Here is a 23,247-nt window from a genome sequence, read left to right on the forward strand (position 1 = left end):
CTTTCTTGCCGTCTGTTTATTTCGCGTCCTATGGCGGAGCACCAAGGTAGCCGCTGTGGATACGCTGCTGTTGGCTGGGCTGCAATCCAATTGATCCTGGTGTCGCGACGCATTGCTGATAGGCCAATCTGCTCACAATGGGTGCCACCAAAACCTACATAAGGTACCTAGATAGAGCCTCTCTACCTAAGGTAGAGCTTGTGCCCTGTGTTGCAACGGGCTGTCCCCCGCAACATCGAGGTACCTTAAGGTACCTTGGTGACCTGCCTTGGGTAGTGGATTTGAGGCATCTTTCGCAGGTCCCTTTAGGTAGCTAGAAGGAAATCATTAATATAACCGAGTCTTAGACTTAGCTACATATACTTCTTATTCAATACGGGCTCATCCAATCACACCAAGACAGACGCGTTGCTCCAAAGGAGGCAACTGAGATAATGTACCTCGATTACTACCTAGGCTTTAGGTACTGTAGGTAGGTACCTCATACACCCGCTGCCTACCTTGCCTACCTTACCTTAGGTACCTCTTGCCTTACCCTAAAGGCAGGATCTCGGCGACGTCTTTGATGCGTCCCAAGGTAAAGTAGATTTAGCCATCCATACCCTCATATGGTGACGACGAAACTCCATCAATTGCGCGACAATCATATTTCGCACTCTGCGTCTACCCTCTTCTACCCGAGGTTCATCTCAAGCCGCTATCATGGTTCGCACACGGCCCATCCAGAAGTTTGCAGCCGCAGTCGGCCAATGTTCAGCAGAGGTCAGTCCTTCGGTCGTGGCTCCTGGTCCAGCCATAGCTACCTACCTTTCGGTTCGAACACGTACTGACCAGGATGTAGACCTCCATGTACGGCAAGTGCATCGTTGCCGACTACAACTCTGTCCACAAGGACAAATGTTTGAAGGAATTTCTCAGACTGAAGGATTGCTATCTTGTATTTCTCACCACCATGCCCCTTTCCACCTCTGTCTCTCCCGAGTTTACCATGTCGCTAACGCTGAATCATTCAATCAAAAGATTGCGGCCCGCAAAGCAAGATAATGATGGTAGAAGCACAATAGACCAGTCTCTGAGACTTCGAACGTTATTGCGGTGAACTCAATCTTTTCTTTCGGCCTCTTAAGCCTTCATCATTTTCAACTACTCATGTTCCGGTGATCTAAGCTATCGTAAGGTTGTACTCACCGCATACTTCACATCTAAAGCTCGAGCAGGCGGAGTAAGAATGTAGCATGCTGCACTTCTTGCTCCTCTTCCGCAATGATTCCCTTCTGCTTTTCGTTCGGTACCTCGCCTTCCACCGTAGTAACTTCGTGCTTATCCACCGGTCTGCGGAGCGCCTTCTCAATGACCTTGGTCTGCGAGACAAACACCTCTTCGAGGCCAATGTTGTCAGGGTCGCTGATAACCTTGTATTCCATCTTGATGTCATCCGTCGGCTGCAGCTTGGCCTTCTTTCTGAGACGCTGTACGCGATTGATGATCTCTCTTGCGAGACCCTCGTGGGCCAGCTCAACATGAAGCTCAGCGTCCAAAATGGTGAGCACGTCGTTGTCCGAGTTCGTCTCCAGATTCTTCGAGGACTCGTCCTCCTTCAAACCTCGTCTCACAACGAGATCACCTTCCTCTAACTTAATTCCATCGACGAGAATCACCTTCTTCTCCGAGTACTCCTTGACGGCGTCGCTGCCGAGCGTTGGGAGCGCCTTCTTGACCCGCGCCATGTCCTTCTTGAGCTTCTTACCTAGCACGGGCCAGTCGGCAGTAACGCTATACTGGACGTTGTACTTGGCCTCGTCAGATGTGAGAACCAGATCTCTCACATTCATCTCCTCCTTGATGTAAGATGAGAGAGACTCGAGATCTTGGAGGTATTGAGGGTCGCGATGGATGACCACGAGCGTCTTCAACGGGGTCTTGAGGCCGACTGCTCTTCTCTCGCGAGACACTCTGACCAGATCAATGACCCTCTGCATTCTGCCGACTCTGCGCTCGACAACCTCGTCGAACAACTCCTGACGCACCTCTGGGAACGGCAAAAAGTGGACACTGCGCGCGTCTTCTGCCTCAGCCTCCTTAGGAATGAAGGGGCGGAGCTTTTGGTAAATGGTGTCGGTGATGAAGGGAGTGAAAGGAGCAAGGCCGCGGCATAGCGTGAAGATGACCTCGAACAGGGTGTTGAGCGCATGTTGGGTGTCCTCGACTCCATTCTCACCCTTGAGACGTCTTCGGTTGAGCTTGATATACCAGTTCGTCGTGTTTTCAATGAGCCCGAGCAGACGCGGCACAACAGTGTAGAGTCGATAGGCTAGTAGAAAAGGTATGTTAGCGAGGTTCATGGACAAAGGTGTAAGATCCCAACGTACCACTCATCTCCTGGTTGACGAATTGCAGCAAGCTCTGGCAGCTGGCTAAGATCCACCGATCCATCACGTTCTCGTTGGTCGAAAGGGCCTTTGGACTCCAGGTGTAATCGATGCCCTCGACCTTCTTGAGCAGCGTCACTTGGCCTTCGAAGAACTTGTAGCTGTTCCAGAGCGGTAGTAGGACCTTTTGAACAACCTCCTTAACACCAGACTCCTTGAATCTCAGTGGTTCAGCACGCACAACTGGCGAGTTGATGAGATAGAGACGGAGGGCATCGGAGCCGTATTTGTCCATGACCAAATCAGGAACTGGGTAGTTCTTGAGACGCTTCGACATCTTCTTTCCGTCCTCGGCCAAGACTATGCCATTGACAACGCAGTTCTGGAATGGAATCTTGCCGAAAAGATGCGTGCCGAGGACAAGTAGGGTGTAGAACCATCCTCTAGTCTGATCCAAGCCTTCGGCAATGAAGTCACCAGGGAACGACTTCTCGAACTTTTCAACATTCTCGAAGGGATAGTGCTGACTGGCGTATGGCATACTGCCGGATTCAAACCAACAATCGAACACTTCCTCAATGCGTCTCAAAGTCCCCTTACCCATTTTGCTAGGAATCGTAATATGGTCGATGCTGTCTCGGTGAAGATCAGACAGGTCTCCAGTGTAGCCACTCAGCTCACGCAACTCCTGCACGCTGCCGATACACACTCGCTCTTCCAAGTCATCGCTGACCCAAAGTGGAATGGGAGTACCCCAGTAACGGTTTCGTGAGACGTTCCAGTCACGAGCGTTCTCGATCCAGCTGGCGAACCGCCTCTCCTTGACAAAAGAGGGCACCCAATGAGAGCCTTTAATGTTCTCCAGCATCTGAGGGATAATCTCGGGGATGCGAACGAACCACGAGGGTACTGCGCGGTAAATGAGAGGAGTGTCGGAACGGTAGCACATGGGGTATGAGTGCTTGAGCGTCGAGTCGACCACAATCTTTCCGGCACCCTTCAGGTGTTTGATGATATGCTTGTCGGCCTCCTTGACGTGCATGCCGGCGAAATCAGAGACGCGGCTGGTAAAGTGACCACTGTCGTCAATAGGGTCAGGAGGCGCCCTGTTCTCGGTGACGATGCCAGCTGCAACGGCGACGTTGTAATCGTCCTCACCGAAAGCAGGTGCCTGGTGAACAATGCCAGTACCACTGTCATCAGTAATGTAGGTAGCGTTCAGTACCCTGAAGGCAACGTCCTTGTATTCTTCATAGAAGTAGTTGAAGGGGGGTTCGTACTTCCAGCCGAGCATGGCCTTGCCGCTGATCTTCTCAAGGATCTTGAACTTGGCCTTCTTCACGTCCTTGTACAATGTACCAAGAAGTTTCTCGAGCAGAATGTATTTCTTGCCTGACTTCTCGTCAAGAATCTTGATATATTCGAGATCAGGGTGCGTAGCCAGTCCGAGATGCGAAGGCAAGGTCCACGGCGTCGTCGTCCATGCCAGCAGGTGAGTCTCGGGGTCTTCGACCAGGGGAAATGAGATGACGATGGCGGGATCGCTGACATCCTGGTAGTTCTGATTGGCCTCAAAGTTGCTCAATGCTGTGGTCAGGGCTGTTGAGTAAGGCATGACGCGATGGCCCTGGTACACAGCGCCTTTGTCGAATAGCTGCTTGAAAACCCACCATTCAGACTCCATGAAGGTAGGGTCCATGGTCTTCGGAGAACGTTTGTTAGTCAATCTCAGTAGTTTAGGATACGTGGTGCGCGATCTTACCTTGTAGTCGTTGTCGAAGTCGATCCATCGGCCGAGTCTCTCAACGGTATGGCGCCACTCCCCGCTGTAGCGCATAACAATAGATCGACATTCGGCATTGTAGTTCTTTAATCCCAACTGCATAACAGCAGCCTTGCCAGAGATGCCCAACTTCTTGTCAATCTCGTGCTCGATAGGTAGTCCATGGGTGTCCCATCCGAAGCGTCTTTCAACGTGAAAGCCCTTCATGGACCAATATCTCGGGATGATGTCCTTGATGGTGGAGGCCAGCAAGTGGCCATAGTGAGGAAGGCCAGTGGCGAAAGGAGGCCCATCATAAAAGGTGTAAAGGGGTTTTCCCTGTGTTAACTCGAGCTGCGTGCGCGATGATTGTCAGTACGGGAGCAAGCAAACACGAAATGGCCTCGACGTAAACAGAGAGTGCGACTGTTGTGTCTGGAGGGAAAAGAGATCGGGCCTACCTGACGTTCAAATGCCTTGATCTCACGCCATCTCTGGAGGACAGCCTCCTCCTCCTTAGGGAAGTCGATAGACATGATGTTGATCGAAAGGCGACAAAGTCGGAGTCAAGGACCGCGCGAGGGAACGTAGCCTGGTTGCGGTTTGCGGCTCTGCCGAACCGAATATTGTCACACCAAAAACAGTAGTGAATTTGGTAGGCGGTGTTTCGTTGAGAAAGGGAGGCGGGAGCTGCGCAGCTTCTGGAGACCAACGGAGCCAAACCCTCGAAAAACGAAGAGCTCTTAGGAAGACCACGAAGAAGCGTCAATGGGTCTTGTGAGTCAAAACCCAAGATACTGAGGATATGGATCTGTGAGGACGTGGGCGACTTGGGAGGGTATTTGGAGGGGTTCAGTGCGTGAGGTGAGTCAGTGGGGTAATTTTTTCTCGATTGACTTATCGAGCGCGGGGCAATCGACCAAGTCATCTCAGACGACCGGCACTCAGTTTACCTTCCTTAGTCATCTCAGCGTGGACATTTAGGTGAGGGGTTGGTGGGTGAGTACTGGCGACTATTCGTGGTGCTCCTACAAGGAATAAGGTACTCCGCATACGGAGTCACAGGCACTTCGAGAGGAAATACAGTGGAGGAACCCAAAGTACCAGGTGGGGAGCCAAAACACTCTCAGGTACCTCGGTGTCTAAGGTAAGGTACGCACACACGCACACAACTTAAGCGACTAGGCACGTAACTTGAGGTACCTTACCTTAGGTCCGCTGTTCTCGCACCACTCCGAATCAGCACCTTACTGAGGTGGCCCATCCGTTGGGTTATTCCCCCAGGGCAACTCAGTCCCGAGGTCACCGCCTGGACCTCACCTCACAGACCTGACGAAGGTACCTCCCAGGTCCTCCACATGGGCATGCTACAAGACCAGCCCCAAGGTGCCCTGGGTAGGAGTGTCACCCAAGCCTAAGGTAGGAGGCGAGGCAACGTGCGGTCTCAGTACAAGGTGCAGGCCAATTTCGACGTCCCCAAGCAACCACTTTCATCAGACGAGCAACGCTTCCAATCCTCAGTGTTTCTCGGCGGGATCGTCGTCCGCCGTGTATTAACGTAAACAACACCCCGACCCGGACTCGGCCCAACACTACGCCCATCGGCCTGTCTCCTCTCTTTCGACCAATCTGGGACTTTCCTCTTTCCTCCTTTCTACCTCTTCTCTGCCTCCCCTCATTTGAATTGTGCCTTTCCATCTTGTTCCCGACAGACCATCGCCGCAAAACAAATACCTTTGTCGACGGAACCCGCCTAGGCTGTCCCACATCGAACAGCTCGAACCTCAGCCCACCACCCCTTCGATAACAGCTACCAATTCTTGCCAACGAGCCCGATTCAAGAGCTGCCTGTCGTAGCGATTAGCTGTTGCCTGCCCAATCCTTATACCCAAGACCGGGAACCATAGCCATTTGTGGCCTCACCATCGAGCCGTCCGGCAGTCCCCAGGAAAGATTCGTTTCTTGGCCTAGCCCACCACCTTCGCCATGTCGTTCCTCTTCGGCCGGGCTCGGACAAGGCCTGCCGTTGACCTACCCAAACAAGCCAGAGACCACGTAACGAAACTCGAAGGGCCAAATGGCGCTGCCAAGGTTGGTTACACCCCCCAGCTCTAGCTAGCGCTTGCTCGATCTCTAACATCCATTTCCAATACAGGCCGAAGAGCTCGCGAAAGTCCTGAACCAGATGAAGTTTATCCTACAGGGAACCCATGGTACGCCTGCCTCATACAGCCCTCGTCGAAGCCAGCCGTTAACTGAAAGTCAGAGTCCGATAGCAGCCCGGAACAGATATACCAGCTGGTCACCGGCTTGATTGAGGAAGACTTACTTTACTTACTGGCGGTGAACCTCTGGCGTCTGCCCTTCGAATCGAGGAAAGACACCCAGGTTATCTTCTCCTACGTTTTTCGCTTCCGCCCGCCTACAGCATCCCCGAAAAGCGATCCTCTAGCTCTGTCTTATGTCGTCAACAACCGTCCACAAGTCCTCCTCGAACTGTGCCGCGGCTACGAACATAAAGAAAGTGCAACACCTGCCGGCTCTGTACTTCGAGAAGTTCTCAAGTCGGAGGCTGCTGCCGCCATCATTCTGTACGACGACAACGAGGAGTCTGGGTCTAGCAATAAGGGCATCAACTTGATTGACAGGGACCGTCGACAGAGCGGTGAGGGCGTGTTTTGGAGATTTTTTGACTGGGTCGACAAGAGCTCATTCGAAGTAGCCGCGGATGCCTTCACCACATTCAGGGTAAACCCCCTTACTTGGAGGGACCAAAGGGGCTCAAGACCACGTCACTAACACTCGCGTCTTGCAGGAACTTCTGACAAAACACAAGGAGCTGGTGCCGAGATACCTCTCTGTCAACTTTGACCTATTCTTCGACAAGTACAACAATATCCTTGTGCAGTCAAACAGCTATGTTACCAAGCGGCAGTCCATCAAGCTTTTGGGTGAAATCTTGCTAGACCGTTCAAATTACAGCGTCATGACAGCTTATGTGGACCGTGGAGAGCATCTCAAGATATGCATGAACCTCTTGAGAGACGATCGCAAGATGGTGCAGTATGAGGGCTTTCATGTCTTCAAGGTCTTTGTGGCCAACCCCCACAAATCCATCGCGGTCCAGAAGATCTTACTCATGAACCGGGAAAAACTGCTCACATTCTTGTCTCACTTCTTGGAGGATAGAACCGATGACGAGCAATTCATCGACGAAAGAGAGTTTTTGATCAAACAAATCAGGAATATGCCACCGAACCCAGTGCCGCCTCAGAGGCATGGCATGCCAGGTGGCGGTTAGGTCGACTACAGGCAAACGGGTTTTATTGCCTTTTGGCCTAGTTGTAATGCAATAGGTATGACTTGCATAACTGTGTCTTACCCATGGAAGGGCCCTACAATGCACTTGTCGGTGGACCGTTACTAGCAGTGGGATGTAAGGGTTGGGAGAGGCAACGGTGGGATTTGCATTTGCGCGGCGTTTCGAGCTCGGGTTTCCAGAGACAAGGAAGACGTCAGTCATGAAGTCCCTCATGAGTGCATTGCTCTTCATCAATCGACAGACAATAGCGAGAAGCGGTCCTTCTTTCTGCTTTATTCACAAACAAGGTGTCCCATTAGCGAGCAGCACTACCGCTTGGCCATCCATGCCTGTGCCTCATCCTTGTAATCATTACGCCATCTACTTAGGGGTGGCCGGCCTTCGACAATATCCCCAACACTCCACATCATCCTCTTGCGATCCATTTCTTCGGTTACCTCATTATCTGGGCAGAGAATGTAGAATAATCCCTCGGTCATCTTCTTCTCTAGATACTCGGCCACTTCCTCCGCTGTCCAAGCAGCGGCAGGCTTCTCCCTACCAGGGGCAGCACCGGCAAGGCCTGTGAACGTCCAGCCCGGCACTAGGAGGTGCACAGATGTGGCGGTGTCTTTCAAGTCGAATGATAGGTGCTCAGCCAAAGACTTGACAGCCGCCTTGCTGGCATTGTACGCTGGGTTTCCTGGTGGATTCGTAATACCCTGCTTGGAGCCCGTGATGACAATGGCCGACTTGGAAGACTGCCCACTTCCAACGAAGGGTAGCAGACTGCTGATTCCGTTGATGACGCCGTATAAGTTGGTGTCCAAGATTTTACGGAAGCTGTCTGTGTCCAGCCATGATGACTTGCCACCGATGCCGGCGTTGAGAACCAATAGATCAATATGTCCTGGAGTAGCAATTAATACGTGAAACGGAGGACCTCATGAGGCGTTGCAACCATAGAAACAGGAGAATGGAGGAAAGGAGGAATGTACCTCCAATGGAAGTGTTCACTTCCGTCTTGAGCGTCTCCCAATCCTGAAGGAGGCTCACGTCCAACTCGAATGTGGTAGAGGTCTCTCCAAGGACTGTTTTTGCCGCCTGAAGAAGCTTCGTATCGCGATCAACTACTAGGACCTTCATTCCATGGCTGACGCACTTCTTGGCGATTGCCAATCCAATGCCAGATGCGCCGCCAGTGATTACGGCCGTATTGCCAGGGACGAGGAAGGATGCCATTACTTAATCGATGTAAGTACGTGAGATGTAGACAAACGAAGTTATCCTCTCAAAACCGGAGTGCAAGCTCAGGCATCTCGTAAGTCTTTGTGATTTATATAGGTAAATGTGCTTCTTGCAGCCCGTTGGCCATCAGACGCCGCCACGGGGCCGGCAGGCGTCGTTTGCGGGGAAACCTCCGCCTCGGATTTTAGCACTATCGCCGCTGGGCTCCTCCATTGATGTTACACACGCGGACGACGTTCGAGGTTCGGTAGACCTGGTCAATGTTCGTTCGTCAATTCTTACTAAGCCGGTTATCCATTACACTTTGAAAACAATACAGTATGATGTCGCGCATCATCACAAGCCAGCCTCAACCCTTGACGCCCCTCTTTTCAGCCCGACTTCGTGAGGGGGGGAACCCCTCGCACAAATGAGAATAATCCAGCACGCGCAACTCATCACGTTGCTCGCATCACCTAGAAGCCTGCGGGGCTTGCTTGGCCAGCATGACACTGACGCTTTCGCGCGCGTTGGATGTCGTCCAAACGCTGTCCCTGCCACCTCGTCGCCAGTCGTCGCCCGTGGCATCTTCGCCTCCACCTCTGGTTGCTTCGCCCATGATGATCTCAAGATCCCGTTTCTGCGAACTCATCCAATTCCTCACAAAGTTGGCGGGGTCTTGGCTCATTGATGTGAAGAATGAGTGCTTCGCCTTAGAGCTCGCGACGGCCGAGATAAGCGTTGCTAGCTGCTCATCCATAGCAACGACCTCCTTAAGAGCGCTCGCATACGCAGGAGTGGTAACAAAAGGTACCAGCTTGGCTCGCAAGGGGTCATCTACCGCCACACGCACATCGTAGATGGTGGGCTGGGCGTCGCTGTGAAAATCCTCATCAACTCGTACGGTGTATGGTAAGCTGACTGGTGGTAGAGGTTGGAGGTGGGGCTGGATGTAATCATTCAGGTTAGGAATGATACCAGTATCGCTGCCGTTGACAATCTAGACAACTAGTTAGACGCCAAACATCGTTCCTTGGTAGGGTTACAACAAACCTTTTTAAGAAGCTCATCGCAACGGAAGTTGCGCTTCTCCTCGTCTTCTTGGAGACCCATCATTTTGATGTACTCCCAAATTGCGAGGACGACCTCTTGGCGGGAAGCCTCAGTCATGTCCACAACATCGGCCAGCTCAGGGCTGAGAAGATATCGTTCCGGATCCTCCTGGCGATGGAGGTTGATAGTGATGTTCATGTTCTCGTCCCCACTCCGCTTGAAGGTGAACTCGTCAAAGTCTGCACTTGCCGCTGCGCCTTGCGAAGCAGGTTTCTTCCACTCCACGGTCTGATCGGATGCGGCCCTCGAGCGGGTACGGTCGAAATCGACGTTCAGCGCTTTGAAGAAATGGGAAAGTCGATGTTTCTGGTTCACAGGCGCAGAACTTTGTCTCCTTGACCCAGTCGCGTCTTCTTCTTGTGCAGACTCCGTCTTCTGGTCAGTCTCTCCCGATGCGTCGTCCGATCCGTCCTCGAGTAGTCGCCCCTCGATCTTAACTCTGTAAGAAGGCTCGGCGCTGGGGGTGAAGTCGAAGCTATCAACGCTGAGACCACTTCCTTGCCATGCCTGGTCCTCGACAGTATTGCTGATCCAGATACGAAGGGTTTTGTAGTGCTATAGTGCGGGACTTAGCTCTGCTGTCGCGTAATGCCGAGAGGGGTGCGAACGGCTCCTAATGGAGTTGCATCGCGTAAATTTACCAACCTTTGCGTTTCGTCCAACTGTTTCGACAATGTCGAGTCGCTTGCGCGTCATGGCTGCGTCCAAACGTCGCTCGAAGTCGCGCAAATCCTTGTATCTCTGAGCCACCTCGGTATCCGTGATGCATTCGTCGACACCATCAGGCAATGTCTTATCGGTCGGCTTTCTGCTGCGACGCTTGGCAAGCTCGCTCGTGAGGGCCTGGCCCGGAGGATGGTGCTGCGCCATGGCGGCCTGGTTCATGGCCGCTTGAGCATGATGGCTCGGAGGCATGATGGGACCTTTGGGCGGCATCGTTAGCACAATTGTCGTCGTGTCTAGTAATTTGGGCCTTGTCGCGCAACAGTAGAGCAAGGGAAAAAGGTGTTCGAGGTCTCAAAAGGCTAAGGTAAAGAAGGAACGGGCATACCGATGCCGCCTCTCCGTTGATTTGGGGCATGTGGAGCCCGCTGGGGAACCTGCGGCGCGCCAGCATGGGCGGCGTATTGGCGGTACTGGGGCTGCATTTTCGATGATGACTTTTGGAAAGATGCACGCAAAGCAAGTGAAAACTACCGGAATTGTTTTTTCCACTGAGGATCGAAAACCATAGACAACGCTGCCAAAGATGCCAAATGTGAGAGGTCGCGTCGCTTCTCAAACGCGCGCGTGCATGAGTGAACGACGGGCGGCGAAGGCGCAGGGTCAGGCGCAAGGCAGCACCTATACCGGCCACCATTGGCCAACTGATGCAGCAGCCCCTGTCCCGGCTCCACATTAACTGAGAGTATGTAGGTATCCGAGCCACTGCAGCAGACGGGAGTCACACCAGGTACTAACATGATATACCTCCTCCACCAGTCCATACCTATGTTCGAGTGCAAAAAGACAACGACAATAGAGATAATTGTATCCATTTCGCAAGAACGGTCACCTCCCGCCACCTTCCATCTACAAGCTATAAACATTTATACCAACACACTGCTATGCTCTCCTCGAAAAATGTTGGTGGCTTCACATCAGGCAAGGTAAGCAGGTACCTGATCATATCTACCAACGTCAACCCCCCCCCCCCTCCCAAATACGCTTTCTGAGTCCATCTGCGCGAGGCAGCGGTATTCGCTCCATTTCCAGAAGATCATTGAATATTGGTGGGAGCACACGCACGGTCACGGTTTTCAAATCTCGTGGGTTTATTTTCTCCGAGGACCTATTAAACCCCTAAAACTCCCTGAGCGAGGCAGCGAATCACTCAATCCCCACCTCGTAAATGCTTCCATCGAGTGGAAAGCTGCAGGACTTCCTTGTAAAAGAGGTCAAGTTGTCGAAGAGTGCATAGCCGATGATACGCCACGCTCCCGAATGCTTCCTCCCGAACCATATTTCGTTGCATTACAAACTTCTAATCAGTTTCTCTCGACGGCTCTCTGCCTGAAAGCCGCAATTGTCGCCTCAACCCCTAACCCTCCCTAAGATCCGTGAAGATCCTATGGCCCCGGACGTCGTAAGCCTCATACTAATTAGAACTGTTGGCCAAGACCATTCTTGGACTGTCTTTTGCTGAAACGGTTTCGCTTGGTAGTAGAGGCTGAATCATCCAGACTGGCCTGGCTTTTGCTGAGATGGTTCCGACCGGATCGGTCGCTCACACTGAAACTATCAGGGTAAACGCCTCGTCCACCAAGAGTGCTGGCCGGGCTCGACACTGCGGATGACATATCGAAGCCGTTGTCGCCGGCATAAGAGCCAGAGAGGTTTTGAGACAAGGCCAATTCCTTGGCTCTCTCTAGGGACTCTATCCAGTCGCTGGCCGTGGTGCCATTCTCTGAAGAGCTGGAGCTTCCCTTGGGCTCCTCAAATGTGTAGTGGACGCCGCCCTGTCGGATTTTAGATGAGCGGCGAGACTTCTTGTCCAGGATACTTACCGCATCGACACACCATACAGTCTGCCCCTTTACGTCAAGCTGCGTCCTCCAGGTGCATTCAGGTGCAAGCAGTGAAATTTCTTGCTTGGCGCGCTTTTCTTCTCCGCCAGCCGGTGCCAGCAGTATGCGGCCGCTTGAAGTTATCATTACCAACCTCTGTCTCTTCTTGGTCGTACTTCCGCCAAAGAACCTTGATAGCTTCTTATGTCCCTCGGCATGCTCGCCGCCTTTACCATGGCCGCTCGGCAAGGGGCTCGAGACGACCATCAAGTCGCCCAGTTTGAGAATCCTCTCATTGTTCTTCGTCAAGACTGGAGACCACTCAATATCCAGCTGGGTTGGAGGAGGAAGCTCCGTGATGATTCTGGCTGGTCGAGCGCTGCCGTTCAGGGCCGAACTTTGCGGCTGGGAGCTCCTAGGCGGTGCAGCAGAGTTCGGACTGTTGCTCACACCGTTGAGTTGAATCACAGTCGGATCTTGTGGTGTAGGATTATAAGGTCGAAGTCGTGGGGCTTTGGTTCTCCATAAGCCTTTGCCAAATGGTTGTCCGTCAAAAAACTCGTGATTTTTGATGTGCTCGACAGTGAGACGACGGGCTGGGTCAAGGACCAAGCATCGCTCTACTAGATCACGGGCTGCTGGTGGAAATGCGGTAGGGAAGTCGTACTCCAAGTTGACAATCTTCTGAAACGTGAGATATTCCGTTGCGGCCTTGAAAGGTGGACGACCTGCTAATAGCTGGTATACTATGCATCCGAAAGCCCACAGATCGCTCGCCTTGCAGGCGTTCTTGCTGGTCAGGAGTTCGGGACTGACATACTCAGCGGTACCCACGAATGAAGCTGCCCGATTGTCGTCGTCTGCCTCACTGCGGCCACTCTCTGGCAGTCCCCGCGCGCTTTCGCCAACATTCTGCGCCTCTCTCGGGTCTTTGAGTAGCTTGGCTGTGCCGAAATCTGTGATCTTCACATGCATGTGGTCGTCCAAGAGGACATTCTCGGGTTTGAGATCGCGGTGGATGACTCCTCTCGAATGCATGTAGTCGATAGCGTCTAGTATTTGGGCGCTGTAGAACCTCGTACACTCCAGATCAAAGGAGCCCGTCTTTTTCAGTACTCCAAGAAGTTCGCCGCCGTTGCAAAGGTCAAGAACGTAGTATAGAGACATTTCGTCCTGGAACGTGTAGTAAAGGCGTACGATTCCAGGATGCTCGGTGAGGCGGTTCAGGGTATTCTTCTCAATGTTAACGTACTTGATCTTCTTCTCCTTGATGATATGCTTCTTCTCGAGGACTTTGATGGCGTACTCCTTGAGAGTCTGTCGATCAGTAGCTAAATAGACCGTACTGTACGAGCCCTCTCCAAGCACGCGTCCAAAGGCGAAGTCTCTAACTCCCTTCTTGACATGCCGGATGACTGTTTTGCCGTTCGAGTCTGTTTCTCGGCGCACGCCTACGGCGGCACCGCGGTCCTTCCACTCCTCACTACTAGTCGGTAGCGGCGCCTCTGGGCCATAGGGATCTTGGGGGCCTCCTGGCGCTGCTGTTGCCGAAACATATCCACCGCCCATGCCTTTCGAGCTCCTCCGTGGGGGCAAGGATCCGGAGCCAGGAGGCAACTGGGATTGGCGTGTTGGATTGGCCGGCGCCCTGTAACTCGGCTCCCTCGTTGGCGTTGAGCTGCCTGGATAGCCCTGAAGGTGGTTTGAATCTTGCCTGGCGAGCAATCCGTAGGCAGAATGCCGCGCCCGGTCGCTTTGACCTTGTGGTTGATGAAGCGGATGTCCCTCTTCAGTTGTCACGGGTTGGTGGCTATATAGTGCAGAAACAGGCCGCGCTGTTGGCGACACGGAAGATCGATTCCCTGGAGCTCTGTCAAGTTCGGAGTATGGGGAGACGGGCTGTCTGTAGACATCTGCCCGCATTGCGGCACTAGGGCTCGTTCGGCGGGGTTCGACATGGCTCGGTGAGCCATCGTATGCGGGTGACGGCGCTTCGGAGGATTGTGTGTGGGATATGGGAGACAACAAGTTGTCTGAGGTGGGAGTAGATCCAAACGGACTCGGGGATGGTTGTGTGGTCGGGTCGTCGAGGGGCGCTAGACGGGTATGAGCATCGAGTTGATACTGTTGCTGGCGCTGACTATCATGGTCTGGTTGCCGGTCGGTCGATAATGGGGTATCGGCATCTTGGGAGTCGCTTGGAGAGGCATCGGCGTCGTCTGGATTGGCTATTCGTAGTCCCCCGAGGGCCCTCGATAGACTGAGGTCCCCATTCATGATTCGTGTTCAAGTCGGAGGCGGGCCGGAAAGAGGGTAGGGAGAGGGGGGAGAAGAGGGGGAAGTAAGATGGGAATAAAGGGCGGCAGAATGGCGATGGGGAAAATTGATATGGGCAAGAGTGAAGGTGACGTGGTGGTGAAGATGAGGTACGAGTCGGAGTCGGGTGGGTGTGTGGCTCGGAATGCCTCGTGGGATGGCCAAGTGAGGCGAGTTAAGGAACGACGCGGCGCAGCACAACAAAAAGCGGATGCAAGACGATTGAGGTCGTCAGTCCAGTGCCGGGGAAGGTCAGGCAAGGGTAAGAGTGGAAAGCATTGGAGTCCACATCGACCACCACACAACGTCCTGTCCAGGCAGTGCAGTGCAGGCAATTGCTGATTCGGATAAGACAAGACGACGGACGGGAAGTCGGGTGGTGAGGTAGATCTGATTCTGCAGGACGGGAGGTGGTGCGGAGGAAGGTAAGGCAGGTAAGGCAGGTTAGGTAGGTAGTGCAGGACTGGCTATACGGAGAGGTACCTACCTACGCAGCGCTCCATTCTTACCTCTGTGTAAGGTGCGTACGGATACCTACCTTACCTACCGACTAGGTAAGGTAGGGTGTGCAGATTGGTGCAGTTTGGTGCAGCTTGGCAAACCTGCCCAGGTCTCTCCACAATCCACCCACCCAAAAAGGGCATCTTGGTACTGATCTGTACGGAATATATACACTAGGTAGGTACCTAAGGCACATATCCTTGCCGTGCAAATTTACCTCACCTGTCTGCCTACTAACCTTACGCTTAAGGTAAGGTAAGGTATGGAAGTCAGGTAAAGGCACAATTAAATACCTTGATAAAAGGTTCAAAGTTTCTCTTTTACAAAATGTCAAGAAGACAGAAGCAATACGATGACCATCAATGTTGAGCAATTTCTACCCAGTGCCCTTTCAAGTTCACTATGACATTCCCACTTGCCGTAGTACTCTCATTGGAAGGACTTGTGGAAGGTGGTCTAGACTACACAGATCCAAGTGGCTTCTGTGAATGAGGAAATCTAGGTACCAACCAAACAATGGAATGAAATGTCCGGCTTCCAGGTCCTTCAAAAGGGTGGCAGGTGGGCCCGGCAGGGCAGGCCCCTTTTCTCCCCGGGCCTACTCGTGCCCGATCGCACTTTGATGAGTTGCACTACCTACCTTACCTTACTAAGGTACCTAAAGCCCAAAGGTACGTCCTTGGTAGCTACTCCGAAATACCTAAGGTAGGTAGACACTCAAGAATCGGCAGCCATCTCAGGTAGAGGTTGCTGAAGTATGGAGTGAACCAGGCACTCCTTTAAATCATCTCAATATGAATGCAAATCATAGCTCTTCCTGAATTAATGGTAACGTTTTTTGTCGCCTGCGTACCTTACTTATACATTGGTTCAAACCCCGGGTATCTAGCCATGCTGCCTGCCTTCGTCCCAAAAAAAATATCCAGCACAAATAACTCCGACATCTTCCTCGGAAACGCCAAGGACCTTCTTTAGTTTCCCAAACCGATCATCGACTCTCAATGGCGATGGTGAAGAGCTCGTCGACAAACGTCGGTACATCGTTTACTCTTTCCGCTTCAACATTCGAACTCTGCATGCCGCCACCGGCATGGACATTAGTTCTCACCTCAGCCACCTGCAGTGTTCTCATTTCAATGGCACTACCGCTCGCACTGGGACCGCGACAGTCGTCGGTCACAGCCGTCGTCTGGTCACCGCCAGTACTGCTGGCCATGTTTCCGGGGTTGTCGCTGGCCCTTCTGCCCAGCATCGTTGGTGTTCTTCGATTAGATACACCCACATCGTGAGATCCCGAGTGAGACATTTCGTCGGCTTTGTGGATCTCGACACGAATCTCTTCTGATACCATGATGCCCCCAAACGGTGAAGACTGGTTGGCCATCTCGTTATTCGAATATGTGGGAGGCGGTCCATCGAAGCTTGAAGTGCCTGGTGACATGGGGTCGCTGTCCCGTCGGCCTGTCCAGAGTTTGAGGGTCGAGCTTGATGCGTTCGAAGTTGTCCTCGATGAAGAGCGCCCGAGAGCTGTGGAAATCGGATTCCCTTCCGAATCGACGGGGCGCGACAGGCCGAAGCGTCCAAGATTACGAAGACGTGACGAGAAGCGAGGCTTTCCGTCCGTGGCTATGGCAGGGCTGGGCTTTTCAAGCGGCACCGACTGGACTACCGGTGCCAGCTCACGGTGCACCGACTGGGTAAAGGCAAGATGCCGCGATGCATCTCGACCCACAAGCTGATGGACCTTGAAAAAGTTCAACGGAACGAAATCACACTTGGGGCTGGAAAATATGACGTGGATCGGGATAACCAGGCGGAACGCGATCAGGCTTGTCGGTTGCAAGGCCGAGCCTTCGCCCGCCGGTAGAGTGACGACGGTACTGGTGAGAATAGCTTCATTGAAGATCGGGTCGTCGATCCAAGTTCTCAATGCGTCGATACTCTCAGTCAACTGTGTTGCAAAGAGCATCTCTCGTGTGCCTAAGTTGCTCATAGAAGCAATCCTCCTGCTCACCCCGAGCGTGGTCAGCCGGTCGAGCTGCTGGAGAAAGCCGAGGTGCCAGGGCTCGACTCGGTCGATGGGCATTTGCACGCTGGGGAGGAGATGTCGGGCCCCCTTACGAACAGCAACGTCGAACCCATAACTACCTACTCGAGCGCGAATGCCAAAGAAGCTCACGTGTACACCGGGCTCAAGCTGGTTATTGTCGTTGGCGTACGAAGCCATGTTCTGCAGCTTCGTCGCCAGGTCTCTCGACTGGATCTGCATGCTGGACGCGATGATGTTGCTCACTTGACGGAGCTCTGCAAAGCGGTAGCCAGCGGCCTCAAGTCTCTCAATTTCTCGATCAGTCTGTACTCGTCGGACCAAGAACATAAGAGAACCCCGCCCGAATTCGTGAGCCTTGCGGCGGCCAATGCCTTTTTCTGCAAGGTCGTCACTGTTACCAGTAGCCTCGACCTTCCTTAACGAACCGTCGGGTCTCAGAATGGTGTCGACGTCTTGCTGGCTGCTCGTCTCATGTCCAGGACGTTCTCCGCTCGCGCCCGTTGGTAAGATCTCGTCCCATAGGAGTCCAACAGATGTCAGGTGTTCCTTCATCTTCTCGGCAAGGCCGGCAGCCGCGACGCAAAAGAGTTCGCGGAAAATAACGTCGTAATTTTCGATGAGCTCGCCATGCTCGTTAATCAGCTGAATGCCGGCACGGGAGTCACGGTCGCGGCCACGTCTTGGAAGGTGGGCAAGATGGTTTGTCATCCCCCCTATGAGAGTCGAGATGCCAGACCAATTCCGCGAGGCCTGGAACATCCACAAGAACAATGGGTGGGCGATGCTGAAGTTGTCGCTAGCATTTCTCTCAAGGAATGTGTCGGTGATCTTCTCGGTAGGGATCAGGCCATCTGGGTTGACGAGGATGCGGTTGTGCTTGTCGAAGACCGCGGCAGCGAGGACGACCTGCTGAGCTTTGCTGGCATAGCGTCTCATGATGCGGGCAGTGTAAATGGCTGTTCCGCCCATGACGAAGCAGGCACCAATGGACTAGTCAAGCGGTCAGCGCTTCAGGCTCATTCTCAAGGAGGAGGCGTAAGGGTCGTCTTACCAAACAAATGACAACAATCACGGTTGTGTTGCGGGATAGCTCGTTGCTTCCGACGTTGAGACGAACGAGTTGATACTCGGTACCTGTGGCAGCACACCAATGCATTCCAGAGACTGCACCGGCCAAGACGACGGAGCAAGCAGCTCGTTTCCACCAGGATGTGGTCCAGGCTGCGCGGAAGACGAAGAAGAGGGCGAGAGCCACTATGCTAGCAGCGACTGCGATGAGTGCCGCACCAACAACATTGATCGGATTGTAAATGCATATGTAGTTGTCGATGGAGTTGTTTCCGAGATAATGCATTCCGCAGATTGCAGCACCAGCCAAAACACCTCCAATGCAGACTCGCCACCAAGAAACGGTATTGTTGATACCGACGGCGACAAAGGCAGCGAGAAGTACGGCAATAGGGACGAAGAAAGACAAGGCTGTGAAGCCGCTCGAATATGCAATTTGCAACTCCGGTTCTCCGTTGGCCAAGTCTATGGCTCTATTTCCGATGAAATGCTAGAAGCGTGTTAGACGTGGCGAGCTATCGAGGGCAAGAGACGTACCATGCACCAAATTGCGATGCCGCCCATCGTAACCGCTGAGCTGACCAGGAGCAGGCTGTGAATTCGAGTGTCAGCGAAGAGTCACGGGGCAGTTTTGTGAAGGATGCGTACTGGTTGAATTTGCCCTTGGGTGAAGTCCGTCTGTTGAGCAGTTCCAGCGTGGAAGCGGCGCCGATCAAGCTTACGGCAAAGCTGAGAGTGATGAAGCCGCCATTGAAGGCTCTTGGAACCACTTGTCCATGGTACTCTGCAAACAAGTCCTCTGTTGTTGCGGGCATCTTGACGGCAACATGAGAGAACGTCCGCCCGAAAACGTGTCGTTCTGGAATGTCTCTCATAGACCTCGATGGTCAACTGGCTGCTCACTGATATATTTCTCACCTCGCGTGGTAAGCCCGGGAATGAGAAGACCGTTGATCAAGCTAAGAGAGAGAGAGTATGGATACGTGCTTCATGTGAACGGCTTGGGGCCCGTTCAAGACATATATCAAGGGTGTCAGGGTAAGACAAGGTGGCGGTACAAGACTGGTGGATGCTCCAGGCGCGACAACGGCAATCCTCGCAACGCATCCCCACTGACACGGAGTGTAGTTCTCATGAGGGACTAGCTGGGGGTCATGAATCCCACCTTTCTTCTCTTCCTCACTATTACTGGGCACGAAGACGAGCAGCTATTCCTGGGCCTCCAGCTTGGAGGACGAGGCTAGACTCGGCCGATGTACCTATGCCACGCTTGGCCAAGGGCCGGGTGTTCCTGGCTGGTCTGAGCTGATCGACGTCGAATGGATCGAGAAGCGGTGGTTCGTCGGTAAAGGGCAGCCGAGCCGATCAAGATCAGAACAAGCCTCGTTCTAGTCTGCTCCAAAGTTGGCTAACAACTTTGGTTGTTATCCAGCTCGGACCTTCGTTCTCGGTCACCTGCTTTTCGTAACGACCTACCTTAGTGTGCCGTGAGCTAGTTATTTGTCGCAGCGGGTCGGGAGGGGTGTGGCCCCAAGAAAGTGAGGAAATTGGTCGCTCCTTTGCTCCAAAGAGCAATCGTTAATCGACTGTGTTCTGTGATGACCGGCTGGACTTGGACGGTGAGTTTGACAGCAGAGACAGAAGTTTTACCGATGCGAATCTCCACTCGAATACCATGAGACAGGAAGAAGAAACGGCAATCCAGCCATTTGTGACTAGCATAACGTAGGGATTGGCAAGTCTTTCAGCTAGCTGGTCGCTACACGGAACATGTCGTAGACACGCATGAAGAGACGCCCTCTCAAGTTCCAACGGCAGTAACAGCCAGCTCCAAGTGCCCCACCACTACGAATGCATACATGTGTTGTTGGACTGTAGGACTTGGAGACGTCGAGACTTTGATAGGTAGTCAGCGGCATGAGAGACAGAGCAGGGTCAAGGGAGGAATTTGGTGGTTCACTCGTCGCCCTTGATTGAGCAGAAATCCAGCGTCTTGTTCAACCGAGGTGACTTCTACGAGTATGTATTTGCCTAAGAGGCGCCGACTAAACCGATTGGTCTCTACAGCACGGCTCGGCGTGTTCGAGTCAACGGTTGGCTCGGGAAACTTAGCTTGAGCGGCGGCTCTATGCCGCACTACCAGCCCAAAGGCGAGAAACACTCAAGAAAACACATTTCGTACCTCCTGCCTCGCAACAAATCGAAAGCCACACTTCGGGAGCCCTTCGCGCAAGAACACACAACATCCGTCGATGAAGGACCTTTCCAGAGCAATCAGGCTATGCACATAGGTATCGCAGACGGTTGCTGGGATGATAAAGACGGAAGATGGCAGATTGATCTGCACTTATCCCTGCGGACGGAAACCAGGGGAGGGGGGCCTGGCGGGGATGCGAAGTCGGGACTGGAGAGTATCATCCGGCTGTGAGCTTTCTGAAGAGTCCCGCGATAGAAGCTCATTCGCTAAACGGAGACGTGATGTGTGGGTATCAACATGGCACTCCGTGGGTGAGATTCGCTTATTCAACACAAGTTTCTTTTTTCCTCCGAGCAGCAGGAGGCTTCAGCTAAGCCCGCGCATCCGGAGGAGCGCGTTTGTGCAGCTACCTTATACGAGTCGCCGATTTCTCAGCCAACCGTCGTGCTGCATTGGCTACACTTCCCCGGCACGTCAAGTGCTAGCTTCGATCCATATCGTTTCAACGGGAATGGCCACATTTCGTAGCCTAGGCCGCTTTGGAATTCCAGTATTCTTCCAACTACAATAACTCCAAGATTTGAAAGTCGTTTGTGAACTGGGATCGTCCACCGGGGTCATGAAGTTTACATCTGCCCCAGGGTCTTTCTTGTCCAGTCTGACAGGAAGAGGCGGCCGCCGATGGCTTCGCGATATCTATTTTTTGGTTGTACACAGGTCCCGCATCGACTTGGATTACACCATACTGGCACTAGTGAGCGCCATAGATGCAAATATGGCCCACCGTCACCGTTCCCCCTCCCCTTCTTAAACAACGCACAGGGCTATTCGACTGAGCGTCCAGCTACCTAAGCTACACAGCACGAAAAACAGGCAGTGGAAAGGTGATGGGAGAGCAAGGGGCGCATCATCAGCTTGGCATCTACAAACGCCATGCCCCTACGGATACATAGTTTCTCCAACCCTGAACCTTGCTGTGACCCTAGTTCTGGGGAAACACCAGAACTTCGGAAGGGCAGAGGTAAGGGAGCGGGAGTCCATGAGAAATAATTGGCTAGAATCTAGAGAACTACGCTTGCTGAGATGAAATAGGATGTCCGAATCCGTCGCTCCGCTCAACATCCCTGCGAGTCAAAATCCTACTAGGTACGGATACTTGACTCGAAGTGGCCTCATTCTCTCTCTTGTACAGAGTAGGGCCTACCTAAATCACTCGCGCTGACGATCGAGGTGAAATGGTCCCCTGGACGCAGAAAATCTGCCGTCAACGACCCTTCTTGAGAGCATCATCAGACGCAGCAGTTCATCCCAACTTTGACCACCCATAAGGAGACTCTCGCCGCTCAGACATCCATCGTCCAGGTCTCGCCGAACCTTGGTCTTTGTTTCAATGACATTACACGGGCTACTGGAATCCTAGCCAGTGATTCTCTTTGGCCCCAGTGGCCGACACGTAGCCGGAGCTAAGGAAGACGTAGGGAGAAAGAGAAAAGAAAAAGCTACGACGGATGACACGACGTGACGACGTACAGAATTGACTAAAAAGGCACGATGATTCCAATGTCTTGGTTGGCGGTTCAGCTGCAGCTGAGCGAAAGGTAGTATTACCAGCATACTGGGCGGCAGGCCGCATACTTCTCGTTAGGGCCCCCTTGCATCACTCTTCCAAGTTTTGAAGTTCTCCATGTCTGTCTGTCGGTTCTCCATCTGCCACATTGACCTCGCTTATTCACCCCTACTTACAAGATGCCGATCGATGTTTCCAACAGGAGCGATCACCAACCAAATAGGTACTGCGCTCAAAGTATTCGTGGATACCTACCTACTCATCCTGCGCTCGGTTCTGACGCATCTATGTTGCGGCCATTCCGGAAGCGACTGGTCTTCCACGTTAGCAACAGGTTGGATTGTTCTTCGCGGTGGCCGAACTCCACAATCACAAAGGTGTCAGGATCTGCTTACCTACTTTCCTCGGTTAATCAACCGGTGAACATACGCCATTAAGCCCGGAGACTAGCTAAAACATGATAGTACGGCCCCCCTTTTGCCATGTGGTTGTCGTGATTAGTTGACCGGTATGCTCTCTGGGCCCTGAGGGAGCCTATCGACCGTCAACGTTTTGGAATGTCTCTGCACGGCCCTTCCTAATCTGATTGCGCTAGATCTGAGGGGAGCTGACAGAACGGGCAAGGGCAGACCTTTGTTGGTGTTGCTTGTGTACGAGGCTTTCCCTTCTAGCCTCTTCGAGTTGAAAGGTTCTCACCATGGCAAGTGCTATCTCGTTGGATTGGAACGATAACCAACCAGATCTGGAGATTGGCGAACTGGAGGCGTGAAGCACGCGAGCGATTGATTTTCGGAGCGCTTCAGAGGCAATGTAGTCGTCCGCCAGCCATCGGATCCGATTCTTCAAGAAAGATTATGTTCGTCCGAGAGTCTGTCCCCTGAGCTAGTGACAAGATGGTGCGAAGCTGGTACTGCTGACATCAGTCGATGGGGGGCGCGTAGAATTCTGAATAGCGCCGGATGCCGCGGCCGTCTCAACGATCGCCAGTCGGACGAGTCCAAGTTGGAGTGTGCCCCTTTCACCACACCGGACGACAGCTGACCAGAGAGAGCAACACGGACAAGTCAGTGCGCCGGTTCTGTACGTCTGACGGGGAATGAAGTAGGTAGGGCTCGGGTTCCTTTTTCCGTTTACAATCTGGATGCCATCTTTTCTGGCGTCTGGCTGGCTGAAGTCTAGCTCGCTACCTAGTCTCTTTACATGACCTGATATTTGATCGGTCCACACGTC

General features: G+C 52.9%; 5 protein-coding genes across 5 annotated transcripts; 1 reads left to right on the top strand and 4 right to left on the bottom strand.

Annotated features, from left to right (window-relative positions):
• Nucleotides 1-1,202: 1,202 nt before the first annotated feature.
• Nucleotides 1,203-4,991, bottom strand: HER10_EVM0003680 (isoleucyl-tRNA synthetase; the record flags this gene model as incomplete). The annotated part of the gene is made up of 4 exons (XM_035473345.1): nt 4,593-4,991; nt 4,132-4,485; nt 2,370-4,071; nt 1,203-2,311 (listed from the first exon to the last, which is right to left on the bottom strand). The coding sequence occupies exons 1-4, from the start codon at nt 4,665-4,667 to the stop codon at nt 1,203-1,205; spliced, it is 3,240 nt and encodes a 1,079-aa protein (XP_035329121.1). The 5' UTR covers nt 4,668-4,991.
• A 1,126-nt stretch (nt 4,992-6,117) lies between these two features.
• On the top strand, nt 6,118-7,432 carry HER10_EVM0010097 (uncharacterized protein; the record flags this gene model as incomplete). The annotated part of the gene is made up of 4 exons (XM_035479567.1): nt 6,118-6,222; nt 6,287-6,344; nt 6,398-6,879; nt 6,947-7,432. The coding sequence occupies 4 exons, from the start codon at nt 6,118-6,120 to the stop codon at nt 7,430-7,432; spliced, it is 1,131 nt and encodes a 376-aa protein (XP_035329936.1).
• Nucleotides 7,433-7,761: 329 nt separating this feature from the next.
• HER10_EVM0012351 (short-chain dehydrogenase/reductase) lies at nt 7,762-8,674 on the bottom strand (the record flags this gene model as incomplete). The annotated part of the gene is made up of 2 exons (XM_035481747.1): nt 7,762-8,342; nt 8,431-8,674. 2 exons carry the CDS (start codon nt 8,672-8,674, stop codon nt 7,762-7,764), a joined length of 825 nt encoding a protein of 274 aa, XP_035330202.1.
• A 457-nt stretch (nt 8,675-9,131) lies between these two features.
• HER10_EVM0004211 (serine threonine protein) lies at nt 9,132-14,595 on the bottom strand (the record flags this gene model as incomplete). The annotated part of the gene is made up of 5 exons (XM_035473863.1): nt 9,132-9,659; nt 9,713-10,327; nt 10,418-10,695; nt 12,084-12,270; nt 12,319-14,595. The coding sequence occupies 5 exons, from the start codon at nt 14,593-14,595 to the stop codon at nt 9,132-9,134; spliced, it is 3,885 nt and encodes a 1,294-aa protein (XP_035329192.1).
• Nucleotides 14,596-15,945: 1,350 nt separating this feature from the next.
• Nucleotides 15,946-19,850, bottom strand: HER10_EVM0010068 (uncharacterized protein). The gene is made up of 4 exons (XM_035479538.1): nt 18,902-19,850; nt 18,791-18,845; nt 18,237-18,743; nt 15,946-18,175 (listed from the first exon to the last, which is right to left on the bottom strand). Exons 1-4 carry the CDS (start codon nt 19,126-19,128, stop codon nt 16,124-16,126), a joined length of 2,841 nt encoding a protein of 946 aa, XP_035329932.1. The 5' UTR covers nt 19,129-19,850; the 3' UTR covers nt 15,946-16,123.
• Nucleotides 19,851-23,247: the final 3,397 nt, after the last annotated feature.

This window comes from Colletotrichum scovillei (genome assembly GCF_011075155.1).
Source record: "Colletotrichum scovillei strain TJNH1 chromosome Unknown Contig00009, whole genome shotgun sequence".
Lineage (NCBI taxonomy): Eukaryota > Fungi > Ascomycota > Sordariomycetes > Glomerellales > Glomerellaceae > Colletotrichum > Colletotrichum scovillei.

What these genes read in the sequence shown, in the direction of transcription:
- HER10_EVM0010068 (XM_035479538.1), bottom strand. Translation starts at nt 19,128, where the DNA reads ATGAGAGACATTCCAGAACGACACGTTTTCGGGCGGACGTTCTCTCAT. An exon ending in CCCAAGGGCAAATTCAACCA is followed by an intron (nt 18,846 to 18,901) that starts GTACGCATCCTT and finishes TCGAATTCACAG; the next exon opens with CCTGCTCCTGGTCAGCTCAG. An exon ending in TGATTGTTGTCATTTGTTTG is followed by an intron (nt 18,176 to 18,236) that starts GTAAGACGACCC and finishes CCGCTTGACTAG; the next exon opens with TCCATTGGTGCCTGCTTCGT.